The sequence below is a fragment of the Pelophylax lessonae genome (genome assembly GCF_965119305.1).
Source record: "Pelophylax lessonae genome assembly, chromosome: 2".
NCBI lineage: Eukaryota > Metazoa > Chordata > Amphibia > Anura > Ranidae > Pelophylax > Pelophylax lessonae.
This window is the reverse complement of record NC_138769.1, coordinates 512476616-512501301: the sequence shown is the minus strand read 5'-3', so window position 1 is coordinate 512501301 and position 24686 is coordinate 512476616. Positions and strand designations below refer to the sequence as shown.

Below are 24686 nucleotides of genomic sequence, written 5' to 3'. Positions count from 1 at the left end.
ACCACAGGCTTACACTCTTCCGTGGACTCCCATATATACTTGTGGTTTTTATACTTTTTGAGTTTAACTTTAATCGCCTTGAAACTTGCACCAGAGTGGTCGCACTGTCTCCCTCCCTTCCCCATACATTCTATTTTATGATTGTCAGTGTAAGAACAGATCTGGGCAATATATTCGTCTCTGCCAGCTAAATATGTACCAGATTTGGCTATACATGTTAGTCGAAGTAAAGTAAAACTTAATTTTGGATGGAGTGAAAAGGTATTAGTACACCTCTCAGGTTTTATTGCTGTCTGTGACTACCTTAGGGAGATTTACTTTCTTTAAGTTATCCTGTTTACCATTATCATTGAGAGAGAAAGTAAAAAAATTCCTGAATTTTGAGTGTTCCACTGAACGTTAACAGAGGGGCAATCTTCCAGTGAGGACCCAGATCTGGTGACACACAGGGATTCCATCACTTTGAAAGGATTTTCTCACTTCATGTTTTGGCTATTGGACAGAATCTTTCTTAAATTATATTACCCCCCCCCCCTCCCCATGGTACATATGACAAAAAAAAAAACTGATGGGTATACCCCTCCATTAGTGTGCTGGGAGAACATTAATTAAAATCTTTTGTTCTTCACAGCTCCAAGTTTCCTCTGATCTGCAAGGGGACTCAGACTTGACTGGTAATAACTTTGGTTCTTGATCAAGTAATTCCCACGGTTTTTGAAGGTTTTACGTAGAAGTGATCTGAGAATAGCCTCCTATAAGCTGAAAGAAGCCCTCTAATGATCTTGACTTAAATTTAATCATAGTAAATTTGTGTGCATGTGGAGAAAACACAAATTCAGTACTGTATTGCTAAAGCATATCTAAACCCAACAACAAAAATGTATAGTATTGCAGTTTAGCGGTTCTGTGACGCTGTTATTTTTCTATTTTCGCACTTGTTTTTTCCTAATTTTAACCTGCTAGGTTGACAACCGTACTGAGCAGTGTTGTCAACCTAGGATAGAATGTGTTAGTATATAGTCCTATCTCCTTTTCTTGTCCATAACAGGAGGATATATTTTGTAGATCAAAGTGCTGATAACTTTCTGCGCCACTGGACTGCTGTCGGCTCACAATTTTAAAATTTTATTATTTATTTAATTTTTTTTGCATTTTTTGAACAGATGTAACGAAGTTCGCTAGTTGATTTACTTAACAGACCAAAAGTAAGCAAAAACTTTTTTAAATGTTTAAATTTACACTTTAACTAGTTCCTGCAGGCAGTACACGTATATGCAGCCTCTGAGGGGTGGGCTTTAACGCGGAGAGGCCGCATATTTGAGTCCATAGGGAACAGTTAACTGTGCTGAGTGTTCTCACTGTGCGCCCCCAGCACATTAACTAAAATGTCATGGGAAGCTCCCGATGCATACTTGTGTTTAGGAGCTTCCAATCGCATGACTGCTGTGACAGTAAATTACAGGAGTCACATGATGGGAATGCCCACCTCCGCCTCCTGGCAGAAAAATTGCTGTCGACCCTTGCCCCTGTATCCATTATATTTCCAGTCAAGAAGAGCTGATGTCAAACGGGAGGAAACTTTATAATCATTATCAATAGTCACAGAGCCAGCCCCCTTTACAGGCATGATGTAAGGAGAATATGGCTATCTTAGTAGTGTGTGTTTTTTTTTTTTTTTGCCCTCGGGTCGTCTTGTCATCTCGGCCAGCACTGAAAGTTTTCATCCCAGAGTGCAAAATAACCCATAGTGTAATGAGTTTGCATGCAGGAATACTAACCATTACGATATGTTATAAAATATTGTGATGGTCTTTATTATTGCTACTACAACTTTTTTTTTTTTTTTGGTCAGCTTAACCCCTTCTCACCTCCTGGACCTTAAGAGTTGTAAAAGCCAGGGGGCGGAGGTGGGCATTGGGGTCATGTGACCACTCTGATTGGCTGTTGCAGTGGCCACATGATCAGAAAGCTCCCGATTGCAAGTATGCAACAGGAGCATACCGATCCCCACCGGCTACTGCGATAGGGGTGTGCAGTGATTTACACAGGGCCGAAAATATGCGAATGCTCAGCCTAAGGCCCAACTGCCCTGGACAGCCAGTATCAAGAGGTTAATACCACCTTAAGACCACCTCTTTCAGCACTTGCTTGCTGTTGTGGTGGAAGGAGTGGACTTTACACTGAGGCCCTGAGATGCTGAAAAAGATTTGAGAGGTACTGAACACAAAGTATTTAGGTGGAAAATAAAGGGTAAAAGGTAATTTTATCAACTCATTAGAAAACAATTGTTTTCTGTGTGACTTATGTATCCTATTTACACTGCAATGCAACTTGGAGCTGTGCTGCAGTGATCTGTGATAAAATATAGACATGCTGCATTTTATCGCAGTGTACTGGACAGGATCATATATTAATTTACAGCAGCCTAGCTCACCGAGCTGCTGTACGATGACATGAAGTGTCACTTTTGTGCAATTCAAAATAAATTTAACAAATAAAATGATTGGCTCGCTGCAGCCAGAATGGACAGCTGCCACACAGTAAACTGCTTTAGTCTAATGCACGGCAGCTGTCTGTTTTTATATATGATAGGGCCCTAAAAATCTTGTGTTTGGGGGAAATTTTTTTCTTTAGTATGCAAGTGTAGCACGGCCCCCTAGAGGGCTGCTGAAAATTACACCTTGCGGGCCCCCTGGGTTACCATTAGCAACTGATAGCAGGCAAAACTGCATTTAAAGTCTTTGGCTCAAACAATAATCAGTCCAGGAGGTGTTTTTTTTTTTTTTTTTTATTTGGAACTGGGATGAGAGAAAGGATGAGTGGGATACTTCAACACTGAACTATGCACAATCTTGAGGACAACTAGCTGTAGTGTGCGGCAAGGCCGCTGCTTCACCTTGCCACAGAAATGAAGATAGTTTAGAAAGTTCCTGTTTTAATCATTCTCGTCAGGGTTCTAAATTGGCACCCCCTTTACTTCCACTGCCTGTGTGTGCTGACACCTGTCCACTGACTCTATCCACTGGAGTGGTCCCCTTCCTGGGCAGACCCCTTGGCAAGCTTCCCTGTACTCACGGACACTGTTTTTCCAGAGTTGCTCTGCCATCTACTCCACCAGTCAGCTTTCTTGGACCTCTGAATTCAGCACCACACTCCTGGTCCACAAAGCCGACCACCTGTGACCACCATCCACTGCAAACAGGAGGAGAGACAGCCGGGACCTGGCTTCCTGCCCAAAGTCAACTTGTCACATGAGCCTGTGGCTTCTATAACATATCCCAGGATGCATCAATGTTTGTGCCAACTCACTGGGATAGTTGCAAAAGCCTGTGTCACTGACTGGGTTTCCTCCACTGTCCAACAGGCTCTCCTATTGGATACAGTGGGGACACTCCCTCAGACCAGATGAATCACACATGGACACATGCAAAAGGCCTAACTAACAATCAGGCTACCCTGATAAGCAGATGGAGACACTAGGCTTTTACCTACCTAGGAGGGTGCTACACAAGGTTCTTAAAAATGTATTGACTAAACTGGTGATTAACAAAACTTTTCAGTCATGTGATAATTTCTGTATAGAAACATTTGTTTTCTGTTTTTGTCCATCAGATAACCATGGAGTGGAATGAAAATTCAGAAATCTCATGTGACTTAGCATTTTCAGAGGCACAGAGGTGGATACAGGTGAGGCTGTTAAATACATCTTCTAAATGGCTGCTTTTCCTTAGCTTCTGGTACGCTTGTGTGCATGAAGGAGTAGAGTTGTATGCCTGCTTCCTAATGCAGGATAGAAGGCGTTTGTTAGTTTTCTAGGCCAAGCTGTGAAATGTAAACAATTTCCAGGATCCTTTTCCATATAGGGAAAAAAGGTTCTTGCAGTTTAGATTACTGAAAGTTTGCTGAGCAACCTAAAGAATTTAACTGTATGGAAAGAAATTTCTAACGGGGTTGAGAAGAGGTAACTGATTGTCAATTCAAGCTGAACTTCAGGCAGGTATTAAAAAACCACTGTTTACTTGTTTATTAAAGCGGAGTTCCAACCTAGGATTGGATATATATATATATATATATATATATATATATATATATATATATATATATATATATATATATATATATATATATATATATATATATATATATTTTTTTTTTTTTTTTATATTATTTTTTTTTTTTCACTTGCCTTGTTTTTAATGAAAATAAACGTACCTTCCTTCCTCTTCCTCCTTGTGTGGTCATGGCCCCCGACATCACTTCCTCCTTTGCATTGCATCCTGGGAGATGAGCGTCATCAATCCCAGGATGCAATGGGAACGTCCCCAGCCGCTACTCTGATTGCCGATCGCAATCTACAGCGCATGCGCGAGATTGCGATCGGCATTCTGGGTAGCCAGGAATCCGGAAGAAGGACACAGCGGGGGACACCACGGTTTCAGATGCCCACACGGTTTCAGATGGCTACGCTCTGCAATCAATTTTAAAGGTAAGTATTTATCTTTATCTTCTATAACTGTAATGACCTGTAATGTGGGGTTAGGGTAATTGGGGATAGTTTAGGATTAGGGGGGTATTTTTAGGTAAAATTTGTATGTGGCCAGAACTACGCTTTCAGTAAATTCAAAATTCACAAAGTGTATTACAAGACCTTGCCAGCTACAGGATTGTTAGCGAAGGGGAAAAAAACACACTGCTTTTTTGCTCCTGTGCGGTGCTAAATGGCAAGGTGGATGGAATGATAAATGTGACATTACGTCAGTCTCTTCATATCGTCTATAAACCACAATTAAACTAGGGGAGGAGGAGAGGAAAGGTTAACATTCTTATCCTGCCTCTGCTCTATACATGTGTTTGGACAGAATGATAGATGAGAGATTACCTCGTTAGTTTGCTGCTGCTCCTTCAATCACTAATCCAACAGGGGTAGGTAGATGATCAAGCTTATACTGCTTATCTACAAGTGGGAAAAGTGAACCAGGTTGTGGGTCAGGGCTGTGGAAATCCTTCAAACTGGCTTGACAAAATTCTAAATCCCTTGGCAGGTAAAATGTCACTTACAGTATCTCACAAATGTGAGTAAAGTGTGTGTGTGTGTGTGTGTTTTTTATTTTTTGTAAGGACTGTGCACTGTTCCATAAAGGATAGTTCAGAGCTAGTTTAGTAAATGCTGCATTATTTGTATCCTCCACAATACTGTTCTAGAAAATGGTGTATTTTTTTGTGGATGGATGTAATAAGATAACTTACTGGGGTTGGACATAATTGTGAAAATACATGATTTGCAGGTGTGAAAGTGATGACCCGTTTCACGTTGAAAGCGGAAATGATATAACCTTATTTTGCTTCGCCGTGTGATAGCTAACAGATGGGAAGCCTTACTTATCATTCACTGCGTGCGCTGCTAGTAATACGGAGTCATGTCAGAGCTTACTGAGTTTTAAAGAGGGCAAATTGTTGGTGCCCGCTTGGCTGCTGCCAGTTTATTTGCGGTGTTGCAAGGTACAGTATCAAGGGTTATGGCCACATATACAGTTTCCGGGAAAACATTGTCTGATAAGCATAAGCGCGGTCGACGGTCAACTAACTGAAAGAGACAAAAGGACGTTGTGCAGGATTTTGACCCGAATTTTTGCTTTAGGAGTGGTATCCGATTCTATAATCTTCCATTCTGTAATCCTCCATCCAAGAAATTAATATTTGCCGATTCTAGGGATGCACCGATCCGATATTCGGATCGGATATTGGCGCAGATATGGCCATAATGGCTGGATCGGGGGATCGGTAAAATTAACAGATCCACGGGCCGATCCGGTTTTGCTCTTTACATGTGAGGGAGCAGAGAACAGCTGTCAAGGAAGAGGAGAAAAAAAAAAAAGCCTCCTGCAGATGCCTGTCAGTCTCCTAGTTAAGTAAACACAATGAATACAATGTATCTTTTCGTTCCATCTGCCAGAGGAGGGAAGTTTTAAGAGTCCATTCACACTGGCGCGACTTGGTCAGCCTGACAAGTCGTGCACTGTCGCTCCCACTGTGTAGTACAGGAGCCGTTCTAATAGGAGCGACACAAGTCGCTCCGACTTAGAAAAAGGGTCCTGTACTACTTCGGGGCGACCTGGAGGCGACTTGCATTGACTTCCATTATGTGAAGTCCGTGCAAGTCACGCCGAAGTCGCGCTGCATGCGACTTCACAGGCCCCCCTCCTAAGTCGGAGCGACCTAATGTAAACGGGGGGCTAACCTCTTAAATGCACAATTGTTATAGGGTATCTGCCGATACCGATCCGGGAGTATTATTTTGTTATAAGCTCACAAAACAGTACTTCCGGATCGGACTCGGGATCGGCGATTTCACAAAGCAAAAGATCAGCATCGGGACCAAAAAAGTCGGATCGGTGCATCCCTAGCCGATTCCTTGGAGACAGGCCGTCTTGGCTGCCAAAGGCAGTCTTACGCCATATTAAGTAACGATTTTGTTTTTTTACCCTACTTGTTTCCATAATTTATATACAACCCCTCTATATGTATAGGTTCATCCTATCAACGCCTCTAAAATGGTGTTTTTTTTCCCATCAATTTCTGTCTGGTAACATTGGTCACTTGGACAAATATAAAATTTACCTTGCGGGAACATGACAATAAAAAATGTATGGGGGATGTAAAACTTCCCTTTCAAAAACTTTTTTAGGTACTGTGTACATTATTGCAAAGGTTAGAAATGTTAATCTGCCTTCATATTTTAATGCATAATGTTGAGTTTGAATGTGCTTTTGTACTTGGGGCAGTACACTTTCTTTTTACAAGAAGTTTTAAACCAGCCATACATGGATCGAAATTTGGTTGATTCATTGGGGACTGGCTGAATTTTGCTCCATGTATGGGCACCCTGGTTGTACAGAGGATGATCTACCGATCAGCTTCTGTACAACCACCCTGTCGGGTTTTCCCAGAACAATCTGTGCCACCGGCTACATTGATCATTGTGTTCTGATGGCTCCCCACCATCAAAACACAATCGCGCAGCGTGGAGGATTCCCCCATCTACCTCGTCTGTGTAGATGGGGGGAATCGACACAACTTCACAACTGGTTGAACAAAAAAAAAGATAATGTGTGGCTTGCCTTAGTTTTTAAATTTTTAAAAAGACATCCAGAAAGTGCAATAATTAACACTGAAAGATTACAAGTATTCAAAAATGAGAATTCATTGTAACAAGATACTCAATGTATGATTAAAAAAAGGGAGCGGCAGATCAATGCCACAGAAAGTGAATGTGTGGCAAAGTAAAAATGTTTTGGTAGTCTAGAGAGACAACTGGCAAATGTGGCCGCCCGCCGCAGTTTTATATCGGTACTTTGACGTTAAATACCGGGGTTATGGCAGCAGGTAGCTGCCATAACCCCGGTATTTAAACCGCGGCCCGCTTTAATATAAGGTTGGTCCCAGCTGCGGAATCACCTTTATGGGCGGGGGAAAAGGTTCATACCCCACCCGCCGCTGCTGCTTACCAGTCATTTCCCCTGCTTACCGGACTTGTCGGTAGCGCAGAAAGTGATCTGGTCCACTGTCCTCTCAGGCAGGAAGTCTGAGGGGCAAGATGGCCCCCACTCGACTCTATGGCCTTGGAGGACTGGAGCGACATCATACATTGCCTCTTAGCAATGGCGTTAATGAACTTTTTTAGTGTAGATATGAGGTCTTTTTGACCCCAGATCTCACATTAAAGAGGTCCTGTCACGCTTCTTTCTATTACAGGGGATGTTTACGTTCCTTGTAATAGGAATAAAAGTGATCAAAAAATTTTTTTTTTTTTTTTTAAAAAAGGACAGTGCAAATAAAAAGAAAAAAAAAAATGAAAGCGCCCCATTAGCTCGCGTGCAGAAGTGAACGCATACGCAAGTCGCGCCCACGTATGTAAACAGTGTTCAAACCACACATGTGAGGTATTGCCACGATTGTTGGAGAGAGAGAGCAATAATTTGAGCCCTGGATCTCCTCTGTATCTCTAAACTGGTAACCTGTAGAAATGTTAAAAATTGTCACCTGTAGGGATTTTTGGGTACCAATGTTTGTTGCCATTCCACGAGCATGCACAATTTTGAAGCATGACATGTTTGGTATCTTTTTACTCAGCATAACATCTTTCACGTTATAGAAACAATTTGGGCTAACTTTTTACTATTTTCTTATTTTATTTAATTAAAAAAAGTGTACTTTTTAAAAAAAAAAATTGCGTTTGTAAGACCGCTGCGCAAATACAGTGTGATAAAAAAAATATTGCAACGATCTCCATTTTATTCTCTAGGGTCTTTGCTAAAGAAAAAAAAAATTATATGTAATGTTCGGTGGTTCTAAGTAATTTTCTAGCAAAAAAAAAAAGATTTTAACCTGTAAAAAAACAAGTGTCAGTAATAGACACGGTCCTTTAAAGTGGAGTTCTACCCAAAAGTGGAACTTCCGCTTTAAATACTGTTGACCCCCTGACATGCCACTTTGGCATGTCATTTTTTTGGGGGGAGGGAGCAAGTACCTAGATTTGACAGGTACCCGCTCCCATTTCCGCTCGGGCTGCCTAGGCGGCTTGAGCGGAGGTTCTCCTCTCCCCCTCCCTCCTTGCAATCTTCTGGGACCCGTCACAGGTCCCTGAAGATTGCCCGGCCATTCACAACGTGCAGCATGACTCGCGAATGTGCAGTGCGCACCCAGCTGTGAAGGCGCAAGCGGTCACAGCCAGGTGCCCACAGTAGAGATGCCGGCATTGTCGAGAGGCGTCGGCTGGCCACATCGCTGGACCATAGAAGAGGTGAGTGTGTGTTTATTAAAAGTCAGCAACTACACTTTTTGTAGCTGCTGACTTTTAATAAACACAAAAATTAGTGGAACTCCATTTTAAGTGGTTAAAACAAGACTGTACAATGTTGGGGTGCTGGCAATCCTAGAGTGGGAGTAATTGTCCCATTACAGGGCTACAAATCAAATGGCACTTATCCCTGTTTCTGGTAGTGGGTGAAAGGATTTGTGAAACAAGGCAATCCAGCTGGGAAAGGAAAAGAGTAGTGAACTGGGAGGAAAGCAGGGAAAATAGTGGGAAGAAAAAAAAAATGGGGGATGGGGCGGGAGAAGTGGAGGAAGGGGAAGAATAAAAATTGGAGGGGAAGGTGTAAGGGAGATCCGAGAGGCCCATGGGGCTTAACTAGGCATGCAGAAACATTGGCTCTATGGAGGGTACTTTCAGAGCAAGAGTTTGTTTGCTAGCACCCTCCTAGTTGGGTTGATAGGATGTATGCAAATTTTAGTTTTTTGGCTCCTCTCTATTCAGTGGAGCAGTTGTTGATTGCTTTGGGCTGTTCTGTGTTTCACAGGCTGTAGATTTGATTAGAAATGTCTGGAATGCAGAGGAAAATAGAGTATAGTGAACTGGAAAGTCAAATAAGCGGTCTGAATCTTGATGGAACTATGGCCAGTAGTTGGCTGAAGAGTGCATAAATAGTTTGAGGCCTACTGCAGGCTTTGCCCCTCTGGGCAGACTGCTGGAGTTTGCTGCATGTTCGAGATCCCAGCTGTGGCAGAGCTGAGGGCCTACTTAAATCCTTTGGAGCTAATTAAAGGATTTCACCTAAAGGCCTGGTCTGAAGAGCTCATTGAAGAGTGCCCAGTGGAAGTTGGAACAGGTCTGGCTGTCTGTGGCATCGTGAGCATTAACTTCTGCCTCACTGAAGAGTGTCTGGTGGATACTAAAAGGAAGTTTTCGGTGACATTGTTAGTACTGACTTGAGCTCAGGTTTCTAGTGACTGTGTGGTTTCCTTTGGGAGGAAGAGCCAGTGGCTGTCTGGGATAACTTCTAAAATGGGACTTCGTTCTGTCATCTTTATTTGCTCCTACATAGACTGTTTGGGTGGGGGGAGGGGGCTTAACAAAGTGAAGTGTCCTGTGAATTTTGAGTATATCACCCTAAACCCCATCTATGTTCTTCAGCAATAAAAATGCTAAAAAGAATTTCCCTGGACTAAATACTGTGCTCTGTGCCTGGCTGCCGTTGCACTAATCTTGGGAAGGACACGGTAAATTACAGTGGCTCCTGTTGTGGTAGTGCTAAATTTTCTAACCATGGGGACCACATTTTAAGATGCTTAGGATGGTTATCCTTAAGAATTGCAGAAAGTTTCTTGTGCACCATAGGGCCAGAAGAAGGGGTTGCCAGGAGCGTCGGCTGCCCTGGGAGCAGTGATTTATTGCAGGAATGGGAGTGCCCTGACCCTAACCCTAAGGGAGCAGGGGGTGCAGTTTGGCATCTCTGCCCTGAGCGCTGGATTGCCTTGTCCCGGCACTGGTGCCTATCACTCTGTTTCACTTCCACAACAAGATCTGCTGTTTCCAAGCTATGGCCAGCATTTGCCAAGCAGCAAGAAAGATGAGGTCCACTAATTACCCTTCATGACTAAAGATGCCAGACCTATGTAACAAGGCTTCCCAGGGATCTTGCCTTTTCTTATTGCATGTACTGTACATCATACTTAGCAGTGCTGCAGTGATTAGGTGGTACTGCTTTTCTTTTGATGAGTCAACGTTGGCTTAAAGTGCAAGTTCACATTTTTACAAAATTGCAAAGGTGAACTAAAGCCCCCTCCCCCATCCCGAAGTAGCTTTAGGGGTATTATCTTATGACTATGTATTTCAGGTGGAATAATTTCTTTCTTTAGTCAGGTGAAAATATTTTTTCTTTTGAAGTTAATCATTTACAGCTTTTGAAGCTTGAAAGACTCCAAGAAATTCCAGCCCCCTGCAGAGCCGCTGTACATATTTTTCTATCACAAACGCGTGCCATCCCTTGTAGTCAATAGACAGAAGAATGCTTGTGTTTTGGCATTTAGGGATTTGAGTTAGAATTCTGTGGACGGAGGAGACCATTTATGGAAATGATTGGGTTAGAATATAGACTAAGCCTGGGTTCCCTCAAACACTCACGCAGTCTGTATCTTTCCTACAAGCTGTTTATGGAAACTTGCATCAGCTAATGTAAAGGTTCTTAATCTCCATACCATATACACTTTTTTGTTCCAGTGGCTTTTGGCCTAGTAATTGTATATATTTTCCAGGTCCATGTTTAAAGATAAATTAAAAGAGGCTATTTTGAAGTCCCCTTCTCATACCATATTCTACTTTTTTTACATTTTTTTATTTTTTTTTTGATCGAATAGTTCTATATATTTTACCACTGCTTATATTTTTCTGTTTAACTGCTGCATCCTATCTAAGTGTAATGCCATAACTCCAAATTAAAAAATTACAAGCACTTTCCCAGTGCCCTGGGACTATGCTAGGAAGCCTCGTCCTCTAGACATGTATACAAAAACACAAATGCCACTCGCCTAATAAAAGGCATTTTTTTTTGTCATTCATTGAAGGACATAGAAAATGCAGAACTGTGGGGTCAACCTGGAATGTGACTTTCCAGCACTGGGCTCTGCATTGTGGTGCTTTTCTGACCTTCCTGTACTACGTTTGCTACGTAAGTCTAGTCAGGCTGAAGCACCAAGACTATTTGCCTGGTGACGCTGGATGGAACGGACAATTGAAACCTGGAACCCCTTTTAATTACAGTATAGGATCTTCATCTGCCCAGCTAAAGGACCGTTTTGTATACAGATATTTAAGCGCACTGCAAGCTTAAGTTCCTAACTTAAGATAAATATGCTGCTTTTTTTATAAAATATTAACTCAAACTAATCTTGTGATCCAAATGGCTCTACCAGCCAGAATTGCTAGGTTCTGGGCCTCTTTGCACATTGCACTGCCATTGAGCAGTGCAGCCTATTTTAGGATTGACCTCATGTGATTTTTGTGGTACACATACCTGATTATACTGATTCACTGTGCAAAAGGTGGTTGAAGGGTGAGAAAGGAAGCTGTATTGCTGACCTGGGAAAATTTAATTAACGTTGATCTATACCCTAAATTACATTAATTTGCTAATAAACCATTGCAAATCCCCTCCATGAAACCTGAATTCAGACGCAAACTTTAAAAAGATTTCTCAATAGCCACAAATTATATAAACCCACCTGTGTGCCCAGATGCCTTTGCAAATTCAGATATTAACTTGTAAAAATAAGTTGTAGAAGTGACCTCATTGGTGTGTTTTACATGGTCTCTGCATACAGTAGAGCTGGGGGGGGGGGGGGACTGGAAAACTGTGCTGTGCTCTCATGCCTAGTGTGGAAAGCAGTCCCTGCCAGAGGGACTGGCAGGATCACCAGGTATTTCATACATAGGAAGCAATACAAAGAGAACAGGATACTTTTTTATATAGGTATGTGCTACAGCAGGCACATATCGGGAATATGAAATACTGGGTCAGTGGGTTGTTATTTAATGCAGTCCCTGCAAAATGTAATTTTAAAAAAAAAATGCACGTTAATTTATGTAAGAGCTTCTTTTGTAGACATGCAAAAGGCATGAGACTGCTGCTATGTTCTACCTTTTTGGTTGTATGGTAATGTCTGCTGTCCCAGAGTGACACCTTTTTTATAATCCCCTTCACTGCTCCCTGGGTGATGCATGCATAGTGGGTATTTGAAGCCGCACACAGGTAGATGAAATAAAAGGTGTCTTTATTCTTCAAAAATCATCAAGGACAAACAGACAGTGCGGGAACAGATGAGTCCAAGGTAGACGCGTTTCACAGCACAAACGGCCGCTTACTCATTACCACTCATTGTGCTGTGAAACGCGTCTACCTTGGACTCATCTGTTCCCGCACTGTCTGTTTGTCCTTGATGATTTTTGAAGAATAAAGACACCTTTTATTTCATCTACCTGTGTGCGGCTTCAAATACCCACTATGCATGCTTCCGGATGGCGGATCTAGCCAGCACCAGGTTGGTCTTGCACCTGAGCGGCTTCCCCTCCCCCCTTTCTTCCCTGGGTGATGCATCAAGACTATGTATGGAGATGAGAGTAGAAACTAGATTGACACACAGTTTTTAGACACTCCCAGAAGGAGAGGACATGGCAGGAGGCAGTGGAACACTGTGGTTCAACTTGGAGTGATTGAATTCTCGAACAGTTTAAAGGTACATTATTAAATTGATCAGAGTCTCTTAAAAATATGGCAACACAAAAAATCGGGTATGATGGCGCTCCCGGACTAAATGACATGAAAAGAAAGAAAAAACTTGGATGCTGCTCGGGATCTGGATAATGAACTTGTTTATTAAAATCAATAAAATAGGCTCCTGGTCAAGGAAAAACCAATGGTGTGCCAGGGAAGTAATGCTGAGCATGTAGACATAGTACCAAGGGGGATAACTCAAACAGCAAGGAGGACCCAGAGGCAGGGAAACAACGCCTTACCACCAGTAAGGTCTGGACAGTGTGTCCAAGCAGCATCCAAGTTTTTTCTTTCTTTTCATGTCATTTTGTCCGGGAGCGCCATCATACCCGATTTTTTTGTGTTGCTATTCTCTCCACCCAGTTGGAATCTGGGTTAGGGTAGGCAGCAGCCCAGACTTGGACGTGACATTTAAGGTGGACCCCCTTGGGACATTGTCCGACCCCATTATCCCAGCCCCGCCGTCTGATCACCGCAACCACAGCGCCAGGACTTTTTTGTTTATTCTTAAAAATATGGGCACTCTGAAGGTGAATTCGGCTTTGAAAAACCGGAAGGTTTTACCCTCTTAATGACCAGGCCATTTTTTTTTGCGATGCGGCTCTGCGTTACTTTAACTGACAATTGCGCGGTCGTGCAGCGCTTTACCCAAATAAAATTGAGATCTTCCTTTTTTTTTCCCCTACAAATTGTTTTCTTTTGGTGGTATTTTGATTACCTCTGTGGTTTTTTGCTCTTTAAATAAAAAAAAGCACCCATTCTGAAGAAAATTATTTTTAATATTTGCTATAAAAAAAAAAATCAAATTTTTGTCATCAGTTTAGGCCAATATGTATTCTGCTACATATTTTTGGTAAAAAAAAATCCCAATAAGTGTATATTGATTGGTTTGCGCAAAAGTTATCGCGTCTACAAACTAGGGGAAAGATATTTGTAATTTTATTTTTTACCAGTAATGGCGGCGATCAGCGTTTTTTTATTTTTATTTTTTCCGGGACTGCGACATTGCGGTGGACCGATCGGACACCTAACCAACACTTTTGAGGGGACCAGTGACATTACTACAGTAATCAGTGCTAAAAATATATGCATGGTTACTGTACTAATCACACTGGCAGGGAAGGCGTTAACCCCAGGGTCGATCAAAGGGTTAAATGTGGGCCTAGGGGATGCTTTCTAACTGTGTGGGGATTTACTCACTGGATGAACACAGGGACCTGTGTTCCTATATATGAGGAATACAGAATCCCTGTGTTCATCCCTGACAGAACAGAAGTCTGCCTTGTTTACAGCGGCAGACTGCCACTCTGTCTCCATGGGAAGCGATTGCAAGTGCCCGGTGGACATCGCGTCTGCCGGACTCGCTTTATGGCTCCCCCTCTAGCCAATCGGCACGTGCCCCCCACTATCTGCTGCACGAATAAATGTGCAGGTACGTTGTTTTACGTAACAGAGCCAACCTGCCTCAGTAAAACTACGGCGGCTGGTCGGCAAGTGGTTAAAATTAATTCACAGATTTTTTTTTTTTTTTTTGAACTTCTGTTTTAGCATGGGTATACAGTACATAGGTTTTTTTTTTTTTTTTTTTTTTTGATGATACTCCTGTAAGGAACAGTAATCTTATCCCTTTTTTTTTTTCTTCAGATGTGCATAATAAAGTGCAAGTTCTTTGTGTTTCCCACAGGTTTACAATGCAGCAAAACCTACATGAGGCAATAATTACAGTGTAATTCATAGCCAAATAGAAAATCGGTCTTGTCTTTTCAAGCTGACAAGAAATTACATTAAACTATGCCTCCCTGCAGTGATAATTGTAGACTGTGTCGTACTGTCCTTGCTTCACTATTGTCCTGTCTGAGTGGCTTCAATTCAACAGGGGTGAAGTCTTGAAATATCTTGTTTTTATGTTTCTCTGAAAATACAGACAGAGTGACAGCTCCGGATTAATTATTGTACAGAATAGACAATTGTTTATAATAGACCACAGATCTAATCGTGTTATTCATTTAGTGTCAAGGTTCTGCATCCTGTAGGACTTATATTCTATGAAAGAATAAAATATAATGGAGCCATCCATATCAACCTTTGCCCCATAAGAGTTTGGTGCTGAGCACTTGCCACTGAAAATTGAAATACAATGAAAGCAAATCTAGATTCTGTGTGAGTGCTCACGCTTCCAATATAACCTTACCCCTCCATAAACCCGGTTTCATTCTTCCTGTTAAAGTGTGGTGTTCTGAAAAATTGAAATTCGTCCTCGCCTCTATGGCTCTCCCTCGCTATGCTACAGCTGTCACCTACTGTCTCTAAGACCGAGAACTGAACAATCCCATAATCTCTGATCGGGGAGTTCCTGGTCTTCCGGGAGCAGATAACGGTGACTGTTAGTCACTGCTTTCTTCCCTGCCCGTCCAGCGCTCGCTTAACAATTTACGTTACCCTACAAACCAAAGCTTTCCATACTTGGTAATCATTTGATTTCTTTATCTACTCTTAACAGCATGGATGGAACATGCCTATGCATATACAGTATCACCCCTGACATTTTTGTAAATATTTTATATCTTTTCATGTGACAACACTGAAGAAATGACACTTTGCTACAATGTAAAGTAGTGAGTGTACAGCTTGTATAACAGCTTAAATTTACTGTCCCCTCAAAATAACTCAACATGCAGCCATTAATGTCGAAGCCGCTGGCAACAAAAGTGAGTACACCCCTAAGTGAAAATGTCCAAATTGAACCCAATTAGCCATTTTCCCTGCCCGGTGTCATGTGACTTAGTGATACAAGGTCTTGGGTGTGTTTTAAATTTGGTGTTATCGCTCCCACTATCTCATACTGGTCACTGGAAGATTAACATGGCACCTCCATGGCAAAGGACTCTTGAGGATCTGAAAAAAAGAATTGTTGCTCTACATAAAAATGGCTTCGGCCATAGGAAGATTACCAAGACCCTGGAACTGAGCTGCAGCATGGTGGCTAAGACCATATAACAGGTTCCAATCGTAACAGGCCTCTCCATGGTCGACCAAAGAAGTTGAGTGCACGTGCCCAGCGTCATATCCAGAGGTTGTCTTTGGGAAATGTGAGTGCTGCCATCATTGCTGCAGAGGTTGAAGGGGTCGGGGGTCAGTCTGTCATTGCTTAGACCATACGCCACACAATGCATCAAATTAGTCTGCATGGCTGTCGTCCCAGAAGGAAGCCTCTTCTAAAGATGATGCTCAAAGCCCACAACAGTTTAGGGAAGACAAGCAGACTAAGGACATGGATTACTGGAACCATGTCCTGTGGTCTGATGAGACAAAAGATTAACTTATTTGGTTCGGATAGTGTCAAGCGTGTGTGGCGGCAACTAGGTAAAGAGTACAAAGACAAGTGTGTCTTGCCTACAGTCAATCTTGGTGGTGGGAGTGACATGGTCTGGGGCTGCATAAGTGCTGCCAGCACTGGGGAGTCACAGTTCATTGGGGGAACCATAAATGCCAACATGTACTGTGACATACTGAAGCATACTGATTCTCTCCCTTCGGAGACTGGGCCGCAGGGCAGTATTCCAACATAACGACCCCAAACACACTTCCAAGATGACCACTGCCCTGCTAAAGAAGCTGAGGATAAAGGTGATGGACTGGCCAAGCATGTCTCCAGACATAAACCCTATTGATCATCTATGGGGCCTCCTCAAATGGAAGGGGGAGAAGCGCTAGGTCTCCAACATCCACCAGATCCGTGATGTCGTTGTGGAGGAGTGGAAGAGGACTCCAGTGGGAACCTGTGAAGCTCTGGTGAACTCCATGCTCAAGAGGATTAAGGCAGTACTGGAAAATAATGGTGGCCACACATATTATTGACAGTTTGAGTCCAATTTGGACGTTTTAACTTAGGGGTGTACTCGCTTTTGTTGCCAGTGGTTTATACATTATTGGCTGTGTTATTTTGAGTGGACAGCAACTTTACACTGTCTTACAAGCTGTACACTCACCACTATACGTTGTATCAAAGTGTAATTTCTTCAGTGTTGTCACATGAAAATATATATTTACAAAAAATGTGAGGGGTGTACTCACTTTTGTGAGATACTGTACATGTGTAAAATGCTCCTTCATCCCCTTTTCATAGTTTTGCAATATATGTGCATAAATTGCTGCCATCAAAGGGAAAATTGTTTATTTTTATTTTACGGCTTTGTACTCCTTGCTTTATTACTGATCTTTATGCAGCTCTGTGCATTGTTCCATAGACAACAATGCATCTGTGTCCAGAACAGTAAAAAACTTGGCTTTTTTTACTCTTGTGTTTGGGGCCTTACGGTGACATTAAAGCTTCAGTGTTTTTAAATTAAAATCAAAAATGTGTTCTACTTTCCTGCTGTGTGCATTGGTTTTGCCCAGAGCAGCCCCGATCCTTTTCTTCTGAAGTCCTCTGCCAGCACTCCTGGCATCTTTTTGTGCTTGTTAAACACTTTAAGTTTTTTTGCGTTCAACCCAGATGGCCGAATGAAGAAGAAAAAGAAAAAAAAACGGAGCTTGTTGTACTAACTGTGATGTTATTACAGAAATTTCCCCACTGTGCTATTGTGTTCTGAAAGGGGGTCTAACCTTAAGGCTTTAGAACCACTTTAGACTGAACTCCGCCTAAAAATGGAATGTTGGTGCCTCCACATATGTTCGAGTTTGAGCAATAGAGTAGAGTGAGTAATGTATATTTCTCTGTTCCACAGCAGCTGGCATTCTAGTCTTTGCTCTAGCTGTTCTAAATCTTCACAGCTCAAAAATAAAGTTTGGGCTGGTGTTAGGGGGTAAGAGACAGCCCAAGAATTAGGAATATGTAAGCTCCAACAACCCCATTTGTTCTTGTAGCACACTCCTTGTAGAAGCTGCAGTTAGGATTCCCACTGCTACATGGCCAGCACAGAAAACAGTCCTTAGCTTGTTTTTATTTTTTTGATGTTTTATTAGGGGTTGATAACTTGGATGGGATTGGAAATTATAGGATGCCTAACTTGAGAATGTCCAGAACTATGAACAAAGGGGACAACTTCCTCTCTACAGAAAACCCTCTTCTTCCCTCCTCCTGCACAAACTTGGTTTACATATACAGCACCTGCTGATCACTCTAGGGGAACTAGCAGTCTCTTGTGTTCAGCAACAGCCCATTATAGGCTAGGATCATCCTGTTTTTTTTTTTGTGGCTAAAATAGCATATTATGGAGTGAGCAGCATTCCCTTCTGCCTTTCTGTAGACCCTGAGCCCAGTTCTACTGCTGCAGAATATACCAGCCCACCTGACTGCTTTCTTCTCTCAGTTCTTCTGACTGACACACTATCATAGAGATTTACCAGGGCAAGGATAAAGACTTAAGCACATGCTGTCTTCAGGGAGCACTGCTACAGCTGACAGACTCTTCGCCTCTTCCCTTGTTTTGTCCCTACACCAGGCTGAGCTTACTTTGTCTTTTTTGCTCTCCCCCGTTGCCCCACCAAAAATGTGTCAAAAAGACCGTTTTTTATTTTTAAAGAAACAATGTCCCCCAATGTAGATCCATCGTCAATCACGATGCCAGGGGGTTGGTGGGTGTAAGCTTTAACCATCGTCTGCCGTGTGACAGGTAAGAAGTGGAAGGAAAATTTTTTCAGAACTTTTTACAAATATCTGAAGTGTGGCGTACATTTTGTATTCAGCCTCCTTTTACTCTGATACCCCTAACTAAAATCTAGTGGATCCAATTGCCTTCAGACGTAATCTGATTAGTAAATAGTCAACCTATGTGTAATTTAATCTTAGTATAAATACAGCTGTTCTGTGAAGCCCTCAGAGGTTTAGAGAACCTTAGTGAACAAACAGCATCATGAAGGCAAGGGGCCCACCAGACAGGTCAGGGATAAAGTTGTGGAGAAGTTTAAAGCGGGGTTAGGTTATGAAAAAGAAATCCCAAGCTCGAACATCTCACGGAGCACTGTTCAATCCAATCAATCTGGAGGAGCTACAGAGATCCACAGCTTAGGTGGAAGAATCTGTCCTAGGGATTGACCGATTATCACAGGGCCAATGTTCACTTTTCCTGATGTATCAGCCCCGGAACTTGCAGATATCACCGCTATTGTCGTGAAGTCATTGCGTATGTTGCGCCACGCGGCTCTGGGCTCTAGGCCTAACCTTCTGCCTTCTTAGGCCGCCTCTCTCGCCTTGGACAGCCTCATCTGGAGTCAGGACTAATCTCTCGGGAGTGTATAACACAGCCATACACCCACACCCACACCCACAGGCCCTGTGCCAGTCAGCCACAGGCACTGTACCAGCCAGCCACCCACAGCCCCTGTGCCAGCCACCTATCCGCCACAGGGTGCCAGCCACCTATCCGCCACAGGGTGCCAGCCACCTATCCGCCACAGGGTGCCAGCCACCTATCCGCCACAGGGTGCCAGCCACCTATCCGCCACCACAGGGTGCCAGCCACCTATCCGCCACCACAGGGTGCCAGCCACCACCACAGCCAGCTATCCATCCATCCATCCATCCAGCCACCACCACAGCCAGCTATCCATCCATCCATCCATCCAGCCACCACCACAGCCAGCTATCCATCCATCCATCCATCCAGCCACCACCACAGCCAGCTATCCATCCATCCAGCCACCACAGGGTGCCAGCCAGCCACCCATCACAGGGTGCCAGCCATCCACCCACCCACCACTAAAGGGTGCCAGCCAGACAGTTTTTTTTTTTTTTTTTTTTTGAAACCCTATATTAAATTTCAGTAGTGTCTTTCAAATATTAATGGAGATGGATGCAGATAGAAAAAGTAAGAGTGTGATCTGGGACTATTTCTCGTCTCTATCTCCAGGAAAAGCAGTAGTGTGCAACACATGCACAATGTAAGCATGGGATCAGCAATTGCTAAAACCAAAAATACATCAAATCTTTGGGCCCATCTAAGAGTTCATCATGGTAAATTATATCATGCAGCACAGAAAACACAATAAATCACAAGGTGAAATACCAGTATCCCTGGCAACAATAACAGATGTTTCAGAAAAAAAACAGGTGGCTAAATTTGGATGGAAGATCCCAGCTGCTGGACAGAGTAATTACAGATGATGGTCACTGATAACCAGCCATTTACAAGGGTGTCTGACTCTGGATTTAAGCGGTTGATGTCCATAGTTGAGCCAAGGTACACACTGAAGAGTGACTGACAAGTATTATTGAACCAAAATGCTGGGAAAGATTCACCAAAAGGCCGCGAGAAAGTAAAAGCTATGCTAAAACCAGAGAATGCTGGCAACTCCCTCTCATTCACGACTGACTACTGGTCAGGACAAAGAGTTACTGATGAGTCTTACATTCCACTTCATTGACAGCGGATGGACAAGAAGGCATTTGGTGTTGAATACAAAAGTGATGCAAGGATCCTACGATGGGGAGTACATTAGAGAGAGAGGTTTCTAGGCATGCTTGAAGACTGGTGAAGCACTAAAGGCCGAGTGATGCTTGTGCTTCGAGACAGCGGAGCGAACATGGTGAAAGGAATGAAGCTTGCTGAAGTGTCAGACCTCAGTTGCATGGCACAAACCCTCTAACTTGTGGTAAATGATGGTCTGTCAAACCAGAGAGCTTTGCTTGATATAATTGGCATGCTGAAGTGGTGCGCAGGCCATTTCCACAATTAAATCCTTGCCAAGCAGCGACTGAAGTGCGTTCAGGAAGACCTTGGCCTACCCAAAAACAACTTGATTAACACTGTTCCAACACGGTGGAACTCAACACTTCACATGCTGCAAAGAATGCTGGAGCAGAAGAGTGCTCTTACTACATTCAGGTGAATATGGAGGATATTCTTGTCCTACTGCTGATCAGGGGGACATTGTAGGCAATGTCATTGAGACTCTTCTCCCCATAGAGGAAGTGACACTAGAGGTGAGTAATTACAACTCATCTGTGTCAGAGGTGAGTAATTACAACTCATCTGTGTCATCTGTCATCCTAGGTGAGTGCTGAAGATGCTTCTTCAAGAGAATGAAGAACCCAACACACCTGGCACTAAAACATGTAGGCAGGTCATGAGGGACAGCCTCGCCAAACGTTTTGAGAAGCACAAAGAGAATAAAATGTTATGCTTGCATGTCTTTTGGGTCCTCGATACAAGAATCAGTTTCTCTTCTGATAACGTATTGGCCAAGGCAAAATGGTGGCTGACAGAAGATCTTCAACAGGAGATTCCTGCCTAAAAGACAAGTCAGGAAGTGCAGGTTTCTAATCTGGAACAGCAGGATGCTGCAAAAAGACAAGACAGAAGAGAAACTTCCATCGTGGTCGAATAGATGCCATGTTTTAGCCAGTGTTTTATTGGGGCCTCGTGCAGAGGATTCTTCTAAATCTGCAATAATGGCGCTGGATGATGAACTTCATCTCTATTTGAAGGAACCAGTAATTGACAGAAGAAGTGGTGATCCTCTTAATTGGGGGAAATAAAATGAGGCACGCTACAAAAGACTTGCTTCTCATGCTAGAAGATGCCTTTCTGCTCCTCCTTCCTCAGTACCAAGTGAGCGTGTTTTTAGTGAAGTGGCAGCAATATATGAAAGAAACGGAAGCTGTTAACTGGTGAACATGCTGAAATGTTATGCTTTCCGCATTTTATAATATTCTGCTTAACTGGGAGTATTGAAAGTGAGTAGTACTAGTGTCCAGTCCACTGTCTTTTGCACTGCAGCTATTAGATGTAATCATTGCAGACAGTGAGTGCACTACTGCAGCGGTTTATGTACACTTTTGTTTTGGGAAGCCTTTTAGGTATTTTTCCAGCGCTTTATTTTTCACAGTTGTCTACTCTTCTAGGACTTGTTCGTTCACATGATGTGAAACTGATGTACCTGCAAGTGAAAGCTGTGCGATTTTCCTATCGGTTTTCATGCAGGTAAGGTGTAAAGAATGAGCCTTTAATGTTAAAAATGTTCATAAACAAACATTAACATGTTCAGTACCAGATTTGTGTCAAAAATTCTTTTATTTTTTAAAACTTTAAATGTACAAAATTTTGGCTGATACTTTGTGACCAAAATATCGGTATCGGCCCTGAAAAAACCATATCGGTCTGTCCACAGGACAACTTTTGGCGTGCACTCCACAAATCTGGCCTTATGGAAGAGTGGCAAGAAGAAAGCCATAAGAAGTCCCGTTTGCGAGAAGCCATGTGGGGGACACCGCAAACATGTGGAAGAAGGTGCTCTGGTCAGATGAGATGAACATTTACCTTTTTAGCCTAAAAGCAAAACGCAATGTGTGGCGGAAAACTAACACTGCACATCACCCTGTATACACCATCCCCACCATGAAACATGGTGGTGGCAACATCATGTTGTGGGGATGCTTTTATTCACCATGGACAGGGAAACTGGCCAGAGTCCATGAGAAGATGGCTGGAGCCAAATACAGGGCAATCTTGAAAGAAAACCTGTTAGTCTGCAAAAGACTTGAGACTGGGGCGGAGGTTCACCTTCCATCAGGACAACGACCCTAAACAGCCAGAGCTACAATGTAAAGGTTTTTAGACGGCCCAGTCAAAGTCCAGACCTAAATCAAATTGAGAATCCATGGCAAGACTTGAAAATTGCTGTTTAGACGCTCTCCATCCAATCTGACAGATCTTGAGCTATTTTCAAAGAATGGGTAAAAATTTTACACTCTCTAGATGTGCAATTCTGGTAGAGACCTACCCAAAATGACTCGCAGCTGTAATTGCAGTGAATGGTGGTTCTACAAAGCATTGAATCAGGGGGCTGAATACAAATGAAAGCCACACTTTTCAGATATTTATTTGTAAAAAATTTTGAAAACCATTTATCATTTTCCTTCCACTTCACAATTCTGTGCCACTTTGTGTTGGTCTATAACATAAAATCCCAATAAATTTACATTTTTGTTTGTAACCTGACACAATGTGGAACATTTCAAGGGGTATGAATACATTTTCAAGACACTGTAATATTTATTTGATAATTACAGCTTGGTTCTATGCACGTATACGTCTTTCATACTTGAAGGACGGCTGTGGAAGCTGGCAAAAATTGCAGTAGTCGTTGCCATCTTCTGGGTCCTGTGCTGAGTGGCTTTCCTTCTGCATAGTGACGGCAGGGGGTAGCTTTCTCATCACTGCGGAAATTTGCAGAATTCAGTGAATATAGAGTGATTTTAGACTAGGTGAAGATTGTGATGTCACTGCTCCAATCACAAAGCACCTTCTATTCATTAGGAAAATATTCTTAATGCAAAAGGAACTGAAGCTGATTAGCACAGGATCAGGAGGTTTGTGGTAATCGCTGTACTAGTTTTGACTACTACAGTGACTATTACCAGATATGAAATTTGCCAAGCTGAATGAATGTTATTATGCAATTAACATATCTAGACTTCAACTTTTTAAAATCTTTCAATTTAACATTTGTAAAAAAAAAATAAAGTAAATACCAGATGTTCATGAAATTACCAATTGCATGGTATTGTGTGCAAATCCAGCCTGTTGTCTCTTGTATGGCAGTACATTTTGTGTATGTGTATTTTTAATATTTAGTCCAACCAGCAGAGGTCAGAATACATCCGCATATTCAGTGATGATTTTCATAAAGTAACTCAGTTACCTCTCTGGTTAACTATGGAACATATTACTAGGCTTTACAAGGGCTATAAATGTATGCTACTGCTAAGTTGGCATAATAAAAATACAAGACAACAGTAGGTAATAGTTCTTTTGTGAAAACGTCTACTGTCATCAGGTCTGTCTTTATATGCAGGGTATATTTTATAAAAAATTATGACCTATCATTTTTTTATCTTTTTATATTTAATCCAGGTATAGCATCAAGTCAATTAAACTCCTGGGATATTGATCTCTTCAGTTAAAGCGGAGTTCCGGGCACAAAATTCAATTTCTAATAATTACTGCATTGTATTCCTTACTCTCCGCTGAGTCAGAATTGGATATTCCCATAGTTTTTTTTTTTTTTTTCACTTACCTGTTTACAGAGGTTTGTATACTCACCTTTCAAAGGACTTCCTCCCTCCTGTGCCTCGGCTCTCCTCGTCACTTCCTGCCGCAATGCGTCCTGGGAGCTCTTCCTCGGCCCTCCCATGATGCACTTTGCAGTCACATGGGCGGCCGACCACTGTTCTCATTTCTTGACTCACAGGCCTACGCCCACTGGAATCAGGAAGAAGGGAAGACATTTCCCCACAACGGACTCGGCAATCCACAACAAAGATGGCGCCGCACATCAGAAATTATATAAAGTAAGATTTTATTCTTGCAAACTCATTATTTCACCATTCTAACCAGGATTAGCGGATGTATCGATGTGTAAGGGTGATTGTTAGGGGGAGATTGAAAAAAAAAAAACGATTCTGTGCCCGGAACTCCGCTTTAAGTAGCAGATGGGTTGCTAATCTTTCAGCTGCTTTGGTGTTAATGAAATGAAAACGGGTGCATAGATGGGCAACAATAAAACAACCTCCAAAACATGATTGGTTTTACAGGTGGAGGCAAATTACTTTTTTTTTATCCCGACTTCTCTTTT

General features: G+C 42.4%; 1 protein-coding gene across 1 annotated transcript in view; it reads left to right on the top strand.

Moving 5' to 3' along the window:
• Positions 1–3614: 3614 nt before the first annotated feature.
• LMO7 (LIM domain 7) overlaps positions 3615–24686 on the top strand; it is a 287243-nt gene continuing 266171 nt past the window's right edge. Inside the window, exon 1 of the mRNA XM_082248131.1 lies at positions 3615–3687. Coding sequence (XP_082104257.1) covers positions 3619–3687 — 69 coding nt within the window. The 5' untranslated portion in view covers positions 3615–3618. The remainder of the gene's footprint in view (positions 3688–24686) is intronic.